Here is a 23,317-nt window from a genome sequence, read left to right on the forward strand (position 1 = left end):
GATTTATTTTAACTGCGTTTATGTTTGATAGTCATTCTGAGTCTGATCTCTAACATAAATTTCTTTACAAAAACGCAATTTTTTAAGCTTTTTGGTCAAAATGTTGTATTTTTTAAGAGAAATATCCATATTTCAGTCGTAAATTAAGTAGAAAAAGTAAATATATAATGAAAGTTTTTTCCCCATTTTGTTTGTTTGTTTATTGTTTGTTTGAAAGCAGAGGGTGTGTTCTTTAATTTGATATAATTTGTATGTTTATATATTTATAGAAAATAATTTTTCCTGCAAGGAATTTTGTGAAATTTTTGTTAAAATCACAAAAATGCAGGTGGGCAACTTTTCTCAAAAAGGCTGGCGGTGAATGAGTTAATATTTACAATCAGAAATCCTGATGTGTGTGGGGAACCCCGAGGAAAAACACGCACATGCTCTTGAGATTATCACGTGAAACGAAACAATATCCAATCAGAAGGCGAGCTGATGGAAGACGAAACCATAACAACTACAGTCATGGCACAGCAGGCACAGTCCAAAGTGAGATCAGAGATCAGAGATGTTCAAAAGCACATTTTATGTCATTTCTTTATACCCATTGTTCACCATGTTTGTTTTCATTGTGAAGTCACCTTTGGCCACGAGAGACATTGCGAGATCTCCGTGAGATTTCCTGTGTTCACAGTTGAGACTCTGGTTAAAAAAAAATCTGTTCGTGTGTGTGCTATCTTTGACACATCATGGCACACCACAGGATTAAAACTGTTAAACCTAGAATTTTTTATCGTCATGTTTGGTCTATCACATTTGAAAATCTTATAATATGTAAAAAAATCTTTTGGTGTATACCCAGCATTATTCTGAAAAAAGACAATCATGACTTAAAGGTAAATCATGGGCTCATTTTCATTTTATATAGTGCCTTTAAATAGCACCTTTAAATAAAATTATGTTAATAAGTTCATAGTCAAGTCCGTATGTGTTAAAACATTTCAAGGTGTAAGGTAAGGCAAAAATCTAGCGCTGAATCTCTGCATTTGTGCCGCCTCTGGGACTCATGCAGTGTGAATGCTGCGACTGTTAATATGGGCTGCGAAATGAATGCACGCAACCCAGGTATCGCAAATGAAGAATGTGTAAAACAGGCCATGTGTAAAACTCAAATTTATAAAACTTTTAATAAGACAAAAAAACTAAATCTAGACCCAAGTAATGTTTTCTAAGACATACATTTTTTAAATATTGTAATTTTTTTACCTGTATACTTTTATCCAAAACCAGCTGTGCAATTGTGTGTTGTCTGGGAATAAAAGACCCATGATGACCTTGCTGTTCCTTATACATTATTTATAAAATATACTTTTTACAAATGTATTTTGTACTTTTTTTTATTTCACAGTCTCCAGTTACAAACAGAACTCTCTTTTATAAATAAAGAGGCTTCAGGTAGGCTAGTACTCACTCACACACTGGTTGGCTGAGTCAGCAGTGGCCCGTGCCCATGGGCGGTCCTGGTAGAACGGAGCGCAGCGTTCACAATCGACCCCTGCGGTATGGTGCTCACAAGCACAAACCAGACGTCCCTCCTCATTGGTTCCGCACTCACTGGCGTGACCGTTACACTTGCACCTGAAATAATGGTAAGATCACAATGTTAACATTACTTTCTCATTATTTTCAAGTGTTAATATCTTGTAAGACAAGTGTAAGTGTGGATATTAGTCAGGAAACTTAAACGAAATAACAGTATACTGGGTAAAAGGTTACAAAGTAAATTGGTTGAATTTTTTTTACCAAAATACAAGGCAAATATTGGAATACTGTAGGAACCTTGAAATAAGAATAAAAATCTGCAGGACATATAAATACTTAAAAAATACAACAAAGATTACAATAGATTAAAGGGGTAGCCCATTTTCTTAAAAAAATCCAGATAATTTACTCACCACCATGTCATCCAAAATATTGATATCTTTCTTTGATCAGTCGAGAAGAAATTATGTTTTTAAGGAAAACATTCCAGGATTTTTCTCATTTTAATGGACTTTAATGGAAGAACACTTAACAGTTTTATGCAGTTTAAAATTGCAGTTTCAACGGAGTTTCAAAGGACTCTAAACGATCCCAAACGAGGCATAAAGGTCTATCTAGCGAAACGACTGTCTTTTTTGACGAGAAAAATAAAAAATATGCACTTTTAAACCACGACTTCTCGTTTATCTCCGGTCCTATGAAGCACCAGCGCGACCTCACGTAATTGCTTAATGCCGTGGAAAGGTCATGTGTTACATATATGAAACGCACATTTGCAGACAATTTTAAACAATAAACTAACACAAAGACATTAATTAGTATCATTCGACATACAACAACGTCAGAACGGTCCTCTTTCTCTACACTAAACACTGCGGCGTAGTTTCGCATACGTCATCCGTGACCTCTTGACGTGATGACGTATTACTTGAGGCCGCGCTGGCGCGTCACAGGACCGGAGATAGACGACAAGTCGTGGTTTAAAAGTGCATATTTTTCTTGGCATAAATGACAATCGTTTTGCTAGATAAGATATTTATGCATCGTTTGGGATCGTTTAGAGTCCTTTGAAACTGCAATTTTAAACTGCATTAAAACTGTTAAGTATTGGGGTTCATTAAAGTCCATTAAAATTTGAAAAATCCTGGAATGTTTTCCTCAAAATACATAATTTCTTTTCGACTGAACAAAGAAAGACATCAACATTTTGGATGACATTGTGGTGAGAAAATTATGTTTTTTAAGAAAATGGACTAATGCTTTAATATACAAATTCTCACCAATGACCCCCTCACCGACCACAGTCTAGACATCACATTTGTTACTTATTATGCTTTGTGGTGTGCGTCAAATGTTTGACCACTACATGACCTGATTAACGTGTATTTTATTATAAGAAAAACGGAATAATCAGAATAAAGACCAGACTGTTTTCAATCAATGAGAAGAAAACTAGACATGCACACCAGTACACAATTGCAGAAACACACACAATCACAATACACAGATGGCGAAAACATCTGTGCATACATAAAAATACACATATCCTTTTCATCCTGTTTACTCTACAGATAAACTAGGTGAGGAAAAAAACTGGCCCTGCAGCACACAACTCACTCACAAATCTCTCTCTCATTCATCAGTCTCTTTGTGGACACTTTAATTTCATTCTCATCCTTTTTTCCTTCTTTATGTGTGGCATCACACATCTGGCAACCAGATGCATGGAATCTTTAGTTCCAAAGGTCTGAAAACACTTGTGATTTGTGAAAATGCTTTTATTGCCACTGTTTATATTGTATTCTATTGCATATGAATGTCACGCATGGTGGTTGGTTTTGTTAAAAAAATAACTTGAATGCCAAAATAAGCATCAACTAGAAATGTTAAGTCCAATTTATAGTCGTGTGTAAGGTCTACGCCGTTGGTTATCCGTAGCCTCTGCGTAGCTTTGCGTAGCCTGACATGCACATCGCCAAATTTTTAACAGCGCGTCAGTTCTACACAGACCGCAAGCGCTGTGATTGGTCCACTAGAACTCCTCCCGTCAGGTAAAAAAAACTGTCTCATAGGTATTTCCGTTTGCGACGGTGAGAACAAAGATGGGCCAAGTTGAGGTGTAATTTAACTCAAACTGCAACAAAAGTCACTGTTTATTTCCTTTCATCACTGCTGGTCTTCTCAAAACATACACAACAAGCTGCATTTTCTTTTTCGTCTGTGGGTTAACTGAGCAAGCTGCTGCTGCTTTGGTGGTTGAGCTGCTACTGTGGTTGCACACGAGGATACTGCCTACCAGCGGTCTGCGCGTTTGCACGTAGACGACGCAGAAGTATATATGAAAATCGACGCGTAGCCTACGCCACCATGGCTACTCCGCAGGACATACCCACAACTACAATGAGCCCTTTAGTATTTGGTGCACCCCTATCACTTTAAAGACCCCCTGAAGAGCCTTGTAATGCACTGCTTCGTTAAATGCATTCACAGAAATTCCACTGAAACTCAAAGACAGGGCGGGACATATTTAAAAATATCCAGTGCCATCTCGACTCAAGCTAACATGAACTTTCCAAATTTGTGAAAACCTCAGAGTCAATGGCTGCATTCCACTCCAGTTTTTGCACTCTCAAACTGCCCTAAACACTGGCATTTTGAAGTGCGTTCCACTTCATCAAGTGAACGAGGGAAGTTTATATAGACTGACCCTCAATCCTTTGATTTTGACCGAGGGAGCGAGTCTACTTCATATGTACACTTCAGGCAGCTCTATATCCCACAATGCAACACGATTGTGACGTCACTTCAGCAGCTCGCGCTTTGCAAAGTTCAAATGATGGGCGGTCTCCATTTTCCATGTGATCAAGGGCATAGGGCACTTCATTTGAACCCACTTCAAGTGTTCACTAGTTTTACCGCCAGTAGTGGGCACTCGTGCAACGTAAGCAATGACATACATCCGAGTGAACAAGACTGAGGGAAGTTAGCGAGGGAAGGTCATAAAAAATTAACTGGAACGCAGGGCACGTTATCCCAGTATGATCTGAGAATGTCCCAAATTGTTTTACACATCCCAGCATGATCTGAGGAAGTGTTGTCCCAAAGTCCTTTAAACAGGCTTTAAAAATTTCTACTAAACATTTTCATAAAAGGATTGACACCTATTATAATGTATGTATGTGCATTAAAGTTGAATTGATGAGTAAGGAATTTTTACTTATTCCCTGCTGTATTTTTCTTCTCTCTCTTTCTCTCTCTCTCTCTCTCTCTCTCTCTCTCTCTCTCTCTCTGTCTAACTTATTATTTTATTTGACTATCACAATGTTGTATGTGTTTTCTATCTACTCTTTTTGGTACTTGGTTTTTGGAGTCACTATTCCTGTCAAGGTTTATGTTTAATTCATCACTTGGAATTTGTCTTAATATTATATTTGTCTTAATATTTTAAAATAAAGTTAAAAAAGTTTTCATTTGATTAAATGGAAAACAACAAAAACTTTAAATGTTGTCTCTTTTAGGCCATATTTCCCTTGTGGTTGTGTTGTATTTTTTACCTGCCCCCCACAGAGAAGTCAGATATGGCATAAAAATATGAGCGCAGCACTTTGGCATCTTTGAAGAACTCATCACCAAAAGTGTTCAGTCTGTCCAGAGAGATGAGGATATCTGTAGCTGTCACCCAGTCCTAAACAGAGAAAGATACAAAAAAAAAAAAGAGTTTGAGCGCCCAATACTTTGATGCCTGTGTGTTCTTGTTTTTTTGTGTCTCACAAGATCACAGCTTGTTTGTACATACATGCAATGACAAAGAGTGAACCAACCCTTTTACATGATGCAAATCAAAGAAAAAACAAACTGGTGCACACACAGCTTTAAATTCTCTGATTTTTTTACCCTTAGGGGTAAACAGGGCAAAATAGCATATGAATGTAAAAAAAAACCTGGCAATAAGAGTGGAACTGGCGCATCTTAAAGTTACCATAAAACAGAAGTAGCAAACGTATTTTTCCCAGCGTGACGTATTTTCAAGTGAAACGCTTCTGAAATAGGAATGGGAATCACAGGATATCTAACAAGTAAGGGATAATGTAGAGGCAGCCGGTAGTTGTCGGGAAATAGGCCCCGACAGTGTGATCAGTCTTGTATCAAACTGAAGGGGCTTATTTCCCGATAACTACCGGCTGCCTCTACATTTTCCCGGTTATTACACGGCTACTTGCCACATAAGAAAAAAACTGGACATGAATATGAATTTGAAACATTTTATTGGTTGTAAATTAACATTTTTATCCTTCCGCGAAACTTTGCACAGATGCATAAAATGATCGTAATACCTTATTAAGATCCTCTGCTTCATACTTGTCTGTCTCCATTTTTTTTTCTCTTTTAGCCAGTCTTTGAGAAGTTTTAATGCCCATTCTGTATTTTTTTGTGTGTTGGTTTCGTAGCTGTCATGCTCTATTTTGTCAAGTTCAGTCTCAGTAAGCTCTCTGTGTCTTCGTTGTTCGTTCTTCTATCCACTGTTTAAATGTTTTGTTTTTTCCGTACATGTTAAAATTAATGTCAAAATTTTCCATTATTAATTGTGGTTGTCCAGTATTTGGCACAAGATGGCGCCAAACAGTAATCTTTATTGATCTTTATTGGCGCGGAGCGATTTTACTCGTAAAAGTAGTACCGGCTATGCGTTATTACTTTGGAGCGGTTATTATTTGAAAAGAACGAACCTGCAAATGTCTCAACTGACCAATCAGAATCAAGCATTCCAGAGAGCCGTGTAATAATATGATTCAATTTACGGTACATGGCTCACGATATCAATAGTATCATGATGCACCGATACTCCAATAATCAATGTATTGCTTGCCAATCCTATAATACTTTAGGTGGCTGAGGCAACTATTATTTTACGTGCATCCGCCATCCTAATCTCTTTCAGACAACGTCTGTTCACATTTCTCGTGACTAGAAGAGCAAAAAGAGAGATTGTTTTGAGGAGGGGATGAGATTTGCGTTTTTTATTAAAGAATATGAGGGCACATGAATTTAAGAAAAATAATAAAGCTTACCGAGTCATTTGTAAAAAAAATACCACAATATTCCAAAAATTATTGAAGTTCTTAGTTTCAATTTCATTGTGACTTTAAAAAACACAGGCATAAAAATCTCATTTACAGAATGGCCAACGCAATCTACCAAGAGCAGCGCAACTTAGCGTAGGGTTTAAGACAGGTCTTAGGCGTTAAATAATGGCGCAAATACCAGTAACCTGATAAGCGCAAATCTTAGTAAATTGTGCTGCGTGATTTTCCCTATTTGCGTCTAAAAGGGAAACTCCTACAAATGCATTTGCAGTCGTAAGTTACTGTGTCCATGCCTATTCAGTGCTAATTTTTCATATCTTGTTAGTAAGTTTGGCCCATTATCTCAACAATTACATTTATAGTGCGAGGTCAGATCTTCTGGGGTTGGTGCCTGTTTGTTTATTCACGTGTTTGCACATGAGACAAAATAAATTGGAAATAATGAGGGGTGATTTTATTTTGCCTGAGCAAATATTACCATGTTATACAAGTCTGGTCAAGTCTGTGTGTGAATGTGAATTATACAGAGTTTAGCCATCCTTATCGGTCGTTTGCCCATTGACCGGTTCATGTTAATGGGTTCTGAGCATGCGTGACAACCCGGCGGGCATACAGTAGGTGACTGCATCTCTCATTCAGTGCAACGAGGGAGCAAGATAAAGGAAAGAAAGGAGTTGGCCGGCAAAACTCTGGAAGCAAATCCAAATTTGCTCTCGGAGAGCTGCTAACTCCATTCCTATTCAGAAGAGTCGAGTAAACAAAACTGAGAAACAAATAACCCCATCCATGTTTCTTTGTCTCTCCAGTGATGCTCCTCCGGCTTTGCTTCTGTTTTCATAATATTGTCCCTCTGTTCTTCTTCCTCCACCATTCCCCGTGTAAATTATTCTTCATCTTCCCTGCTGTCTTTTTGTACCTTCATCCGCAATCCTGCACGGATTATTCCTAGCCCTTTTTTTAAAGTTTGTTTTTGTCTCAATCCTCTCCGCGTCTTCCCTTGCTTGTGTTTTGCATTGTTTGTGCATGATGTAGAAAAGGCCTTTTTTAAGGGGAGAAACAATGTGCCGTGAATCCTAAACGTAGATAACTTTAGGACTGCAGAGCAAAAAATAAATAAATAAAAAAAGAGATGGAGTGGTTAGCTGATCTCCTTTGACTATATTCTATTGGGCTAAACAGTTGATCTATCTAAAGGTGGTTTGACAAGACAGGTAAGCCTGGCAATCGCATGGGCACGTACCCGAAAGGCAGCCCCTGAGATTGGCATAATTCCAATAATACACCAGACAAATCTGCAGGAAGGGCCTGCAAATGTATTCTTAGTCCCTCGAATCCCCACAAACTGCATTACTTTTCTGATCCTCAGTGGCTGGGGATATTTCAAAATAAGCATGCAGAGCTTAATATATGCGTGGGTGTCAAGCAGGTCCTGAAATGACATTTAGATTCATGTTTCATTTATTTATTTCATTTTTTTAAGCGGTAGGAGCTATGGTTGAGTAAATGCAAACAGCAAGTCATTTATTTATTAACCTAACATTCAGAGGCCTTTCAAAAAAAGTGGCATATTATTTTAGATTTAGATGGAGATAATGCCTCTCTTGCTGTTAGTACAACTAGACACACACTGTTAACCGTGTATTTATTCTGTGAGACATCAACTTAAAAACTTCCACCCAAAGCCCCAGTTCAATAAATGGAGGTTTAATTCAATAGGGATGGTGATCAAAATGGAACAAGCAGAACATGCAAACCGAGCAAGCAGAAATAAAAAGAGATGCAAAGATTTCTTTACCCTGTTGGTTTATCTGCTTGAGTCAAGGCGGTGTTAGCAAGCGCTCTATCATTTCTCCGTGTTTGTACCGTGATTAATCGTATTGCCACTTCACAGCTCAGCTTATTGGCTCAGACTCTATGCCATTAAAGGATGTTCCCTGGGTTAGAATTAAAGGCACATTTGATTCGAAGTGCCATGAGGAAGTAAAATGGTTGATAATCCCCAACTGCAACTTATCTATGTCTTCACTGTATGATAACAGAATATGGCTAAACACAAATCATTTTAAAGCTGCATTTAAAACTCTGGTTGAAGAAAAAAATTATTTTACCTACTTATCTGTACTGTACGTGGACTGAAATGACGTCAAAATGATATTTCCCATAAAATTATAACTGACAGCCAACACAGCTCAAATGATAAATCAGTTTACCTTTGCGAATCACAGTAACAAGACAGTTAAACGTACTTGTATAGTAACTGATATTTGTTTATGTATTTCAATGATGAAGTTATGGACCGCAGCTTTAAAGGGATAGTTCACCCAAAAATGAAACCATGAAGATACATATGTCCATAATTTTTCAGACAAACACATTTTCAGTTATTTAGAAAATGTCCTAGCTCTTCCAAGCTTAAGGGGGTGTTAAAATCTTGTTTTAATGTTCAGACATCTGTATTAAATGTAAATATATTTGTTATGAAATCAACACATTTCTGACACAGAAAGCAGCAGGCTACTGTCACTTTAAAGGAATAGTCTACTCATTTTCAATATTAAAATATGTTATTACCTTAAAGGCAGGATAGGCAGGAATCATCCAAAAAAACCTTTTTACAAATTTGTCCAAACTGACCCCATATATCAATACACAAGTAAAATGTAAGTACTCTGAAAAAGAGAGTACAAAAATCGAGTGTCTGCAGACCCCTCAGCACCGTTCCAAACACAGCCAACTTTTCCATTCACTCCACCCCCTCCCTTCTGGGTTTCTTCTTAAGCCACGCCCCCAAAACACATGAACGCGCGAATTACCTCAGACAAGCGGAGAGGAAGGAGCGCCGGGCATGTTATAACATCAAGTCACAATCACATGTAATAATACACCTAACTTTATCACTAGGAATATAAACAGATGGCTTTTATAAACGGATGGCTTTTAGTACTCACTCAGCCAGTGTTTTGCATGGAAGAGTTTCTGTGATGAAAGCATTGTTGACTCTGACGAGGACTACACTCCGCAGACAATACCGCTACCGCATCATCGACTAGAGGAAAAGCCACGCGATATTTACTCTCGTTTGATTGCTTTGTTTATTCCTTTTTTGCCTTCGCTGACTGGATATGCAGGTACTGTAAGATGTGAATGCAGTTTCTGTGAGTTGTGAGTGCGAGTTCTCTGCTGTACTATTGCTCTTCCTATTGCCTTGTGCACGTTCAAATCAATCGGGTGTGCGCATGTCTGGGCAGATCCCATAGCAACGGGTGGAGCCATGGTCGCGAGAGAGAGTGATATTTGAGCAAGCTAATCATATGTTTCGTCCCGGATGGAAATAATTAACTGTGTTTAACACAGTCGTGAGAGGTCTACAGACACTCGAGTTTTATACTCTCTTTTTCAGAGTACTTACATTTTAATTATGCATTTGTATATAAAGACAGTTTAGACAAACTTGTAAATAAGTTTTTTAGATAATTCCTGCCTACCCTGCCTTTAACTAAGAATTGTTGATACATCCCTCTATCATCTGTGTGCGTGCACGTAAGCGCTGGAGCGCGCTGCAACGCTTCGATAGCACTTAGCTTAGCCCCATTCATTCAATGGTACCATTTAGAGATAAAGTTAGAAGTGACCAAACACATCAATGTTTTTCCTATTTAAGACGAGTAGTTATACGAGCAAGTCTGGTATAGTACAAAATAAAACATAGCGCTTTTCTAAGCGGATTTAAAAGAGGAACTACATTTTATGGCGTAATAGTACTTTTGGGAGTACGTCGAGTCGCCTGAAAATTTCTTTTATTAGAAAACTAAAATTTATTTAAAAAAATATTTTTAAAATGGATGACTTTGACTGAATACTAAAGATAAAGCAGCCAAGAGCCCAGAATAAATGTAAACTCTGTCAGCATTGTTTAAAATGCATCTCAGGGTGAGACCTTAAATGGGACATTTCACAAGATTTTTTAAGATGTCAAATAAATCTTTGGTGTCCATAGAGTACGTATGTGAAGTTTGAGCTCAAAATACCATATAGATATTTTAATAGCATGTTAAAATTTCCACTTTGTAGGTGTGAGGAAAAATGTGCCTTTTTGGATGTGTCCTTTAAAATGCAAATGAGTTGATATCTGCACTAAATGCTGTGCTGTGGTTGGATAGTGCAGATTAGGGCCGGTATTATCCCCGTCTGACATCGCAAGGGGAGCCAAATTTAAATGACCTATTTTTTCACATGCTTGCAGAGAATGGTTTACCCAAACTGGGTTGATCTTTTTCACATTTTCTAGGTTGATAAAGCACTAGGGACCCAATTATAGCACTTAAAAATTGAAAAAGTCGATTTTCATGACATGTCCCATTTAAGAGACTACTTGATAAAAAGATTATTTAGCTAATTTTAGGCAAATGGTACTGTCTCAACATAATTCATTAAATTACATGTTATGCCATAGTATTGATAAGTTTACTATTATTCTGAAATGTGGAAAAAATTGAACAGTCCTTCCAGAAAAAGTTTTTTGTGATTGTTGAGCGCAAAAATCCTTGATCTTGCGACACGTTTTCTTAAAAAATGCGATGGAATATGCTGGATATTTATGCAATTTTATGCGATGAATTTGCAGGAACTAGCCAAAATTGCGGTAATGTTCCAAAAATGCGGGAACGTGCCAAAATTGCGGGAACTTGCAAAAACTGTTTGCAGCGTTTCATTGATGTTCATTTACATCACTTCCTAACATGTCCTCATGACAACAGGGGACATGGCTGCGCATATGTGAAGTAAATGCAACATTTTCAACTTTCTGCTAAGATATATATGACTTTTTGCTACGAAAATGCGAGGATTATGAAACCCTGCTAGCCCGCAAATTTTGCGAGCAGAAATCTGCAATTTATGTGGCGAAAATGCGGTGCATTTAAAAAGTGCGGCCCCCGCATAAATATGTGGACTTTGGCTGATTATGCATTGAATCATGCGATCGCATAATCGTGTTTTTTCTGAAGGGGCTGATTGAACATTGACCAGTACTGTAGATAATTCTGAGAAAACAGGTGTTTTGATTTTAGTCAAATGAAAAAAGCTTGCCACCTTGATACAAGTAATCCAGTATTATACGGCTAAACCGCATTGACATTCAAAGTGACGGCATGCCATAATGAAGAAAATATCACATTCGATTTTAATTTTGTCTGGCTATTTTTTCCTGATTAATACTAACTGAACTATAGCTAATTGTCTCGGGCCGGTTGCTCTTTGAGATATTATTTACATGGCAGGATGGAAGTAATCCTTGAAAGGTTAATTATTAGATGGCTTATTGGCGGTTCTTTGTGCAAACGGCAGCACGCAGTTAATTACTCTTCATTTGCTTCTGCCGGTTCGGCTGATGAGTTCATTAAAACTGCTGACTAAAGAGAAAAAATTTTAAGTCAAAAATTGAAAAATCGCCTCTTTGGGCCTCAGTTTTGCAGCATGTTTTTATTCTTACGCTTTGTGCAGTGTTTTTAGTAAAATTACACCCCTCACAAGCATACTTGAGTGCCTCTCAGGGGCACATCCTGTCTTCCCATCACACACTGCACCATTTTGTTTACAGTCCCTCTCCTTCTCTTCCTCTCCAATCTCTCTAATATGAGGGTCTCAGCCAGGAGGGTCTCGTGATTAGAATGCATCAGGAAAAGGCTTGTTCCTCATTTCAAACTGAATAACTTTTTTTAATTTGATTGCTTAAGTTCACTGTGTGCTACTCTTTTATGCTCTCCCCATCTCTCATTCTCATTCAACGCTGGCATTCCAATTTAACACCCAACTCTTCAGACCCACCCGGAGAGAGAGAGCGCGTATGCTGATTTAATGGATGACTGAACAAATTAAATTTAAATTCATAGGACAACTTTCATCTTCAGCATGAATTTTGTTTGCGGGAAAAATATATATAATAATGCCGTACTGAGTAAAAACATGCATACAAAAATCCCTCTTTGATGTAATCCATTACTTTGCAGAAACCATTAAGCATCTGGTTACAAGGTGAGTGTTTTTTATTCCAGCCAATTTGTTTTATAATAGTGGAAAATTGAAAAGATGCATACAATAAAAGATCAACATTGACATCAGCGCCATTCCAGCATTTAGGGGTGTGGTCCTGGTCAAGACAATCTCCTGAACTCCAAACTGAATGTCAGAATGGGAAAGAAAGCAACTTTGAGCGTGGCATGGTTGTTGGTGCCAGTCGGGCCGATCTCAGTATTTCACAATCTGCTCAGTTACTGGGATTTTCATGCACAACCATTTCTAGGGTTTACAAAGAATGATGTGAAAAGGTAAAAACATCCAATATGCGGCAGTCCTGTGGGCGAAAATGCCTTGTTGATGCTAGAGGTCAGAGCAGAATGGGCCGACTGATTCAAGCTGATAGAAGAGCAACTTTGACTGAAATAACCACTCGTTACAACCGAGGTATGCAGCAAAGCATTTGTAAAGCCACAACACGCACAACCTTGAGGTGGATGGGCTACAACAGCAGAAGACCCCATCAAGTACCACTTATCTCCACTACAAATAGGAATAAGAGCCTACAATTTGCACGAGCTCACCAAAATTGAACAGTTGAACAGTGGAAAAATGTTGCCTGGTCTGATGAGTCTCAGAATTTGGCGTAAACAGAATGAGAACATGGATCCATCATGCCTTGTTACCACTGTGCAGGCTGGTGGTGTAATGGTGTGTGGGATGTTTTCTTGGCACACTTTAGGCCCCTTAGTGCCAATGGGGCATCGTTTAAATGCCACGGCCTACCTGAGCATTGTTTCTGACCATGTCCATCCCTTTATGACCACCATGTACTCATCCTCTGATAATTACTTTCAGCAGGATAATGCACTGTGTCACAAAGCTCGAATCATTTCAAATTGGTTTCTTGAACATGACAAAGAGTTCACTGTACTAAAATGGCCCCCACAGTCACCAGATCTCAACCCAATAGAGCATCTTTGGGATGTGGTGGAACGGGAGCTTCATGCCCCGGATGTGCATCCCACAAATCTCCATTAACTGCAAGATGTTATCCTATCAATATGGGCCAACATTTCTAAAGAATGCTTTCAGCACCTTGTTGAATCAATGCCACATAGAATTAGAAGGCGAAAGGGCGTCAAACACAGTATGCTGTTCCTAATAATCCTTTAGGTGAGTGTATATGCAATGATCCTGTACTAAATATTAGCACATCTGTGATTTGGCTGGCAATACTCAATACAGTGTGACTGCGAAAGTGAAAAGTTGTATCAAAATTTAAAAAATCACTTAAATTGGTATCACCTAAAAAAAGTAGGTTGATCCAACTTTTCACTTTTCACAGTTTAAACAAAAAGCTGCATTTAAAACAATATGCTATTTATTCAAACCCACACTAAAATCAACAATTTTGACCCAACCCATTATTTTTGGTGGAAATAATCCAGCATAGATAAATGTGTAAGCCAACCATCGGCTTAGTCCCTTTTTAACCCAACCATGCATCTGACAGAGTTTACAAAAAAGGCTTAATACAGTAGCTATTACAGCACTAAGCACACTACTGTCATTTCAAGCACCGTTCTGATTTTTTTCTTTCCCCAAATTAGTCTCAAGATGGAAATGTAGCCCAGGGGGCTTCTCATCTCTGTCATCCGATTTGGAGTTCAAACATCTTTTCATTTCTCTCTTTTTTCTTCTGAGAGGTTTAAGCGAGGAGAAAGCTGTCTGTTAAAATTCTTTCTACAGAAAGCGCAGTAGGAGAGACACGAGGATTAAAATGCTAATACTAAAGGCTGGATGCCGTCTTGTGGCTTTAAAGCTGATGAAATATGAATGGGTTTGGGAGACTGGTGAAGATCAAGGCAGGAAGGTCAACCATGTGTCAGTGATACACTTGCACTTTCTCTTTTGTTCTCTTTCATGCTTTGTTCATGTTGAAAATGACTTATGAACAATTAGATATTCACTGTTAGTCCAGAATAACGTAGCCACTCGGCTAGTTTTTATTTTTAAGCCTTTCATTTCATTTTTTTTCAAAGCAAGAGCTTCAGAGTGGCCTTTAGAGATTTAATGTGCCTAGCCAAACATATAACAGTAAAAAGGTCTGTGTTCTTGCATTTGTGTTTTGTTGTTGCATTTAATGGTCTTCTTGAGCTAAGTGGGTGAGCTGAAGGGCTTTTAAAATAGTTTCCGTCTAGACTGAAAAAGGCAGAGGAAGTTCCGATAATGAAAAACATACTTCCCAAGTCTTGTCTGCCACATTTACAAAGGTCAGCGCATCTTTATAACATCCACAAGTTCAGCTCATTTCCATGAACATTCAGGTCGCTACGGCTAAAGAGTTGCAAGCGGTCAGCCAAATGCGTCACTTTGCCTTTTCACATTTTAATTTAACAGTGTCACAGAAAGAAAGAAAAGAGAGAGAGAGAGCAGGAGAGAGATAGAGAGAGAGAGAGAAAATGTGTGTGTTTTAATGAAAGGGTTTGACTTCATTGATCTCAGTTGCATTCAGATTAGAACTTAGTCTGTTTTCTCGTTAAAATAAAGAGGCGTGCAAAGACAAGAAATGACAAAAAGGTGGCAGAATGAGATTCTGCCCAGATGGGATTTACAGAATCGATCGCATTTTACGGATTTATTGTGACAGACTTTTTTATAAGTGCACGGCGATGATGAAACTTTATTGTACATTTACGCATTTTATAGAAGACAATTTTATCCCAAGCAAATTTCATTCAGATATACTTTGCCTGTTTGTGTGTTTTAAACGATTTAAACCCATGACCTTGGGATTGCTTATGCCATGCTCTACAAAGTTGAGCTACAGTAAAACAAAAAAGAAAAATAGAGGAGCTAAGAGGTGCTCAAAAAAAAGATTTGTCACCGCTTTCATGTAAACTGGCTTGCTTATTGATCTGGGGTTGCTTTATAATCAGCATGTCGATGAACGCCTCACCGAGCAGAAATCTATGGAAAACTGGGCCATTAGGGAAAGCTCAGCTATTAAAAACCCCGACAGAGGTTTTGAAAGCAAAAAACAGTCAATCATCAAAGAAGTGACAGAGAGGGGAAATGGGAGGCATGCTGTGCCATCATTCTTGTTAACGATCACAAAAATGCAGAACTGCAGCGTCGCGCAACCTTGATCAGTTCCACCATGAAAGCTTGGGAGGTAACAGCAAATAATGGCTGTAGCTGTCTCCTGAGAGATGCAACGTATATATTTTATTCCTGCGGAGCTGCTTTCCAACTAAAGTGACATACGAGAAAATGTGTGGGATAAGTTAAGGGCGTCAATCCCTCTACGCAGAGTAAACAATAGAGATGCTGTTTATACCTCGTATTAAGATGCGCTTGGTCGATTGGATCACAAGTGGACGAGAGAGACACATTCCCGTTCATACATGTAGCTGGAGTTTTAATCCATCTCTTTTGTCCACTGTGGACCGTTTTTGTCCTGAATACTTCAAGGGAATTGGCAAAACACGAAAACCCGAGTCATTAAGAAATTACATATTAAAATTGACCCACACTAATATTATGTCAGAGTCATTTTACAGCAATTGATAAAAAAAGTTTGCCCAACTTTCCCACGCTTGCTAAATAAAACCAAAATGAAAGAGGCGAAGAACCCTTCAATTTTTTAAATGATAGCCTAAAGACTGCGCAAGTTTGATGCTAGAAGTCAGAGCCAATTAAAAACATTGTGCTCGGTGCTTTACACATTAGGTCAGGAGGCAGAGAGTATGTCGTCTTGCACTGTACAGCATATTCATAAATAACAGCTGACGTTACTCACATCTCATACTTGTCTTCCGCCATTTTGATTACATGTCTGTAAAGTAAAAATTCTCCCACAAATTACCATATTTTGCAGAACACAGAGGTCCTGTGATAATACCTGAGCGCCTTTTTATTTCGTTTTGCGGACCAGTTGCACTCGCTCCTTCTGCTTCTTATGACTTTCCTTGTGAAATTTGAGATTCGTTTTATATATACTTTTAAACTTCTAATCAGTCTCTCCTCATCCATGTTTAATGATCAATATTCATAATGTTCAGAACTTTCATTAAATGGAAAAGGTACCTTTTACTGCGTGTCGCTGCATGTATAGGACACGGTGTAAGTCAGTCAAATCACAGGCTTTGCTTATTCCGTGTGAATGTGCCACATGAAACTCAGATGTAGGGAAGTAATTTTTAAATCGCACGTGGTCCCCAGATAATACTAATCCCGTGCGAATAGGGCTTAAGTGAGCAAACTCCAGAAGCCAAGCATTTTTCAGTAATGTGGTGCACTCAGAGATTCAATTGGCCTTAAACCTTTCAATGTGTGGTAGATGTTTGCAGTTTCCTGTTGTGTCTCATTTCTGAAATAAGCCCTCTTACTCAAGCTCAGCATGGCCACAACATTTAAATCGAACTATAACTCAAATTCTGGCGGGTCCAAAACTGTATCTTCACTTTTTTTAAATATACAAGTTGTGGAGCACAACGTTTTTGTGTAAAATAGGAAAATTTATATCAACTTACTACAAATTATGTGGGTAGATGACTCTTTAAAATTCAGATGTGCCCAATTCTGCAAAAAATATATTTATACTGCAGAGTGTAAGGTCTCTAGCAAGTGTCTTATGCTAGTTTCCACCCTGCCCAATTATAAATTTCACGTTTAAATAGCAAATGCATTTGCGCCCCTTTTGCGCCCATGGGCGTTCTGGTCTGAAAACGAGGTGTGTTCAGGCGCATTATTGGCGTGTTGCTATTTTGCGGCAACTAAAATAGACTACGCCATTGACCAACAAAAACCTGGTCTACAGTCAATGGCGCAATATGTCTTTTTGTTATTTAAAGAGCGCATTAGTAATATGCGCCTATAAACGGGACGACAACGCGGGTTTGCTTATCACATACATGAATGCAGCAGCACAAAAAGGCTTTTAAATATGAAAGATTAAAGGATTGAATGTAAAAGATGATTATTGAGTCTCTTGGACATAAATGAGGACTAATTATGAGACGTTAGAAGACAAAAAGAGCTGCTTCACCTGCAGCCTGGTAAGTAAATAAATGCTTTGCTTTAAACAAATGCATCTGTCTTTAAATGTTTTTTTTTTAATGCTACCTCACGGATTTATTGTAAATGATGACTCTGTACCTGTGGATATGGTGAGATGAGAAACATTTTTAAGTAATGCTTAAAAAAAACTCATGACGCTGTCCAAGTGCTGAAACGTGCGGAGAGCCGTTTGTAAATTCTTTATCTCCTGTGTATTACAAATAAAGTATTTTTACAGTACAAACCTTTTCTTACATACTTGTAAATTATTTTTTGATGATATTGGATAGCCATTTAAAGCAATTAAAAGCCTGCTTTTTTACTTCCATGACTAAAAGAAAACGGGTTTTAAAGGTTTTAATAAAAAAATAGCAATCAATACGTGACTCCACAATAAGTGAAAAACAACACAATTATTTAACATTAATCTTAAACTGGGGATCTTCTTCCTCCGCTTAGTTATTCAGTTTACAAAGTCCGTCATCTAAATTGGGATTAGACATAGCGCCAGCGCAACTGGCTTTTAAAGGGGATGAGAGCTGAGACTCTCATTGTTTTATTGCACGTTACGCCCAAAATACTCCCACTACTCATTAAAATAGGACCAACCCTTTTCGACCATGCTCTCGGCGCACAAACCATTTTTACCGTCGTTAAATTATCAAAAGTGGATTCGGAAACGCCCATTAAGACGTTGCGCTATGTGCTTTATAGTAGACAATGAGCTTAGATCGTTAAAATAGGGCCCTAAGTAGTTAATGACATTGGAAACTGAGAAGGAAACTGTGATTTAGACAAAATGCTTTCTCATTTGTAAGTCACTTTAGATAAAGCATCTGCTAAATGAATAAATGTAAATCTGTAATTAATATGAGAAATTAGGGGTACATTTTGGACGCAGCTGGTAAGCAGTTTTTTAATTGGAGAAAGGGGAAGAACTATTCAACCTGAGAAATGTGAGAACCTCAATGACATACAGTATGTGTTTGACCAATACAATTTCTGAAAGACGCACCCGAAATCCTGGCCAGGACACGAAAAATGGCACGTATGGCCCTACAAAGCAGTCAGACTGTGGCTTCTATTAAGACTAACCTGTGCATGTGGAAAGTTCAGCAGTCTGGACATTAGCAAAGGGGAGAAAAGATAATGAAAGACACTTGACACTTTATTCAAGTGACTAAATCACTACATCCACTCTCTAATTACAGAGTGAAAGAATTAGTGATTAAAGTAATGAGTACAGAGGGAAATAAATGGAGGGTGAAATACAAGTGTGTGTGTGTGCGCTTATGTGGAAGACATACTGAAAGAAGTACAATGACCTGCAGGTGGGGTTGCCAAGCCCCACATCTCGCCCAGAACAGCTGTACTTCACACCCTGCATGTATAGTGAACCCTCACTTATTTCGCATACTATGGTGCCATGTAGTTTTTCATCACTGTGTTCACCCTGAAATAATGTGTCGGTTAGATATGAAGAGCTCAGATGCAAAACCATCAAAGTGTATGACATGTTTTCTTGTAAATAAGCATTATTCTCAGCTTCTCATATGTTGACTTTCTTGTCATTATGATACCAACATTTTAACTTAAAGGAATATTCCATTTTCTTAAAAGAAAAATCCAGATAATTTACTCACCACCATGTCATCCAAAATGTTGATGTCTTTTTTTGTTCAGTCGAGAAGTAATTATGTTTTTTGAGGAAAACATTGCAAGATTTTTCTCATTTTAATGGACTTTAATAGACACCAACAATTAACACTTAACTCAACACGTAACAGTTTTTTTCAACGGAATTTCAAAGGACTATAAACAATCCCAAACGAGGCATAAGGGTCTTATCTAGCAAAATGATTGTCATTTTTGACAAGAAAAATAACAAATATACACATTTAAAGCACAACTTCTCGTCCGGTCCAGCGCGACCTAACGTAAATGCGTAGTGACGTAGGGAGGTCACGTGTTACATATATAAAACGCACATTTGCGGACCATTGTTAACAATAAACTGACACAAAGACATTAATTAGTATCAGTTGACATACAACAACGTAGGAACGGTCCTCTTTCAACACACTTGTAAACACTGGGGCGGAGTTTCGCGTTCGTCTTCTGTGACCTCTTGACGTCATGACGTATTGCGTGGGGTCACACTGGCGCATCACGACCGGATCTAGACGAGAAATTGTGGTTTAAAAGTGTATATTTGTTATTTTTATTTGTCAAAAATGACAATTGTTTTGCTAGATAAGACCCTTATGTCTCGTTTGGAATTGTTTATAGTCCTTTGAAATTCCGTTGAAAAAAACTGTTACGTGTTGAGTTAAGTGTTAATTGTTGGTGTCTATTAAAGTCCATTATAATGAGAAAAATCCTGCAACGTTTTCCTCAAAAAACATAATTTCTTCTCGACTGAACAAAGAAAGACATCAACATTTTGGATGATATGGTGGTGGGTGGATTGTCTGGATTTTTCTTTTGAGAAAATTTAATATTCCTTTAAATGATGCAGTTATTTCATCATTATCATTTAAGCTATTTTTCGCTTTCTTGCTCTGTTTACATCCTTATGTCAATCACAGAGAAGCAAGTTAGTGAATTAATATAACAAAAGGGTGACATTTAAATAATTGGAGAGTTTTACTACCGCTCCCATCTGCAGAAGATCTAGTTTTGCTTGTACAGAGGCCATTATTTATATATATAAACTTTATTACAGGCTGTAGACCCAACAACAAGACATACAACAAAAAAGGAGCTGCATTATGAGGAGCGAGCAGAACTCGGACACAATGTACACGGCAAATCATCAGTGTTAAATGTACATTGCTGGTGTTAATATGAGTACCACCAAACCTGGCCAGCATTGTACAGTACATTTAAGAGCAGTGATTTTGCTGTGTAGGTGATAAATGGATGCTGAGCTGTTAGTCATTATAAACAAGTTTATGCAATAAAAAAACACAGATTGGTGGGGGAGAAGGGCGCTCTGTGTGCATTAAAGAAAATAGCTTTATATTGCCTTTGAAAAAGTGACCATTATTTAACCTCTCTCTCTCAAATTCAATTTTCAATTTAAGTGTGCTGGAATGACAAAAACTGTACATTTGTATTGCCAAAGCATTTGCGGCTTGTCTGCGTACCAATAGTGCAAATAAAAGTAAAAATTTAAACAAAGTATATAGTGCAAAATTAAAGGTAGAATAGTAAAGTAGAAATACAATAAAGAATAAAAACAAAACGCAAAAAAAGTAGTATCTACATAAAATGGAGACATTAAGTCAGATCAGATTGATTTTTTTCTTATATTAAGACGTGCAGACACATATTGTGCTGCTAACACACAGCAGTCCTTGCGTTTTCCTAACAGGTTTTTAAATGTTTTGTTTATGCAGTTTATTTTTTGGTAGAAAATTGTCTGTATATCCGTGTACTTTGTGCATTCTGTTAGAAAGTGCAGCTGTGTCTCAATTTGGTTTTTGGTCACAGTGCGGACACAACCTGTCCTCCTGTGGCAGGCAGCCATGTTTTTTTGTGTGTCCATCTCTATAATAAGCTTGTGTCCACTGAGTCTGTATGTGGTCAAGATGGATCTCAGCTTTTTATTTGTCACCGTGAACAGAAAGTTTGCCTCTCTCTCTCTTTCTCTCACGCTTTGTGTGAGAGTTAATATTGCCTTGTGTGACTCAGCCCATTCAGTATATATTTTTATCTTGTGCAAAAATCAAAACATGCAAAACAAGAAACCTTTAGGTAGTTCTCACACATTATCCTGTTAAAAATTTAAATCATCTCCCACCTGTGATAGAGACACTATTCCTAAAATAAGACCACAAGCGTCGGTCACAAAAAGTAAACTCTATCTCATACAGTATATCTACTGACATATGATGGAATGACATCTTTCTGCTGCACCCTCCCTCATCCTTTCTTTAGGCTTTTTCTGAAAAAGGTTTAATGGCAAGGACATGATGAATGAAGCATGAAGCTTTTATTTAATATGAGCTTCCAAACAAACCTCACGTCAAAATATAATGATGCCTGTTTAGCTACTGCACTAATTCATTGGAATAAAGCATCTGACTGTGTGAAGCATCTGAGTATACTAATAAGTAAATGTGAAGGTGTATCTGCTGTAAAAGTCTGTTATTTTTCTCATAAAATGACTTTCCATTTCATGCACATAATCTATTTTCTTATAAGTGCACAAGCAGAATTTTTAGGGCTTATAAAAGAAAGCTAAAGGTGTTATTCAATGTTTCTTTTGTGGGAGCACCAGTAACCCTTACAGTATAATTCAAGTTGCTGATCTAATAGCATACACTCTTAAAAGCTTTAAAGCAGTTTTAACATCTGAAGAACCTTTCTGTTTCACAAGAGGTTCTTTAAGGTGATAAAAGGTTCTTTAGATTATAAAAAATTATAAAGAAATTGATATTAAAGGTCCCTTTCCTCTGTCGCTTTTATTGATTTATACTGTTTTCTAAGGTCTACTCATGACGTTCGCGTGGTTTATACATCCAAAAACATCAAAGGCAATAAGTAATAGGCAATTTTGTACCCTGGTTTTGAGGCTGGTTCGAGAAAGGATCTGTTTTGAGGGGCCAGCCGCATTGACGACTTGGAAGTAAACGCCCACTGCTATGATTGGATAATAGTTTTTCATAGTCATTTATTTCATCTCATGTGTGTAATCAGTTTACTGTTTAGTGAGTGTCTTAAGACACAATGGGCCCTATTTTAATGATCTGAAACGCAAGTGACTTTGTGGGCGGATCTTGGGCGCTGTTGCTATTTTCCCGGCGGGAGAAATAACTCTTGCGGCAGGTGCAAATCAATAAGGGGTTGGTCTTTTAGATTCATTATTCATAGATGTGGTTTGGGCGTAACGTCAAATAAACCAATCAGAACGCTATCCAACATTCCCTTTAAACGCCAGGGCGCAAGTTCCATGGCGGGTTGCTATTATTATGACCGCCCAAGGAGCGCAAGTTCATTACCTAGTTTGCCGACATACGTCTGTGGAGTGAAAAACCCGCTGTGCGTTGGTGCAAAATACGAATGATACATGCGTCACTGAAAAAGTCAATTGCGCTCGGTGCAAGATAGGGCTCAATGTCTTTCTTACCGGCCGTCACTGTGACACATTGTACTAAAGTGCTTTACTCACATAAGCTGCGCCATTCTGTCTGGATCCAATATTGATGGAGTAGCATTGCTTTTTAATCACAGTCTCTCTTCAAATCCAGCGTTCTTCTGAACATCCGAACACAGAGCAAATGTTATGCTTTCCTCGTTTGATAGGAATGATGTCTCTCGACAAAAACAATGGCCCGAATACAGTAGGTTGACATTCAGCCATCCTTGCTGTAACTTGTTAGAAACTCACTGAACTACACGTATTATGTGGGCGCGGTCTCAAGTTGGAGAGCTCATGAATAGTAATGACCTCGATAAATACCACGTCACACTGGGCAGCTTTTCTAATTGACCTGATTTCTCCGCTTATTTCTTTTCAGTGGCTAGAGCTGACAGAGGACGTAGAAGTTAATTTTCACATTCACAACACAAACACATATGGACCTGACACATATCAAAAAACAAACAAACAAGTAAAACAG

The 23,317-nt window shown here is 38.0% G+C and overlaps 1 protein-coding gene across 3 annotated transcripts in view; it reads right to left on the bottom strand.

Moving 5' to 3' along the window:
* lamc3 (laminin, gamma 3) overlaps positions 1 to 23,317 on the bottom strand; it is a 99,908-nt gene that overhangs the window by 67,029 nt on the left and 9,562 nt on the right. For all 3 annotated transcript variants that reach the window (XM_055199618.2, XM_055199616.2, XM_055199617.2), the window contains 2 exons: positions 5,082 to 5,212; positions 1,457 to 1,623 (listed from right to left, as the gene is read on the bottom strand). In XM_055199618.2, coding sequence (XP_055055593.2) covers positions 1,457 to 1,623; positions 5,082 to 5,212 — 298 coding nt within the window. The remainder of the gene's footprint in view (positions 1 to 1,456; positions 1,624 to 5,081; positions 5,213 to 23,317) is intronic.

The sequence above is a fragment of the Misgurnus anguillicaudatus genome, chromosome 22, assembly GCF_027580225.2.
Source record: "Misgurnus anguillicaudatus chromosome 22, ASM2758022v2, whole genome shotgun sequence".
Lineage (NCBI taxonomy): Eukaryota > Metazoa > Chordata > Actinopteri > Cypriniformes > Cobitidae > Misgurnus > Misgurnus anguillicaudatus.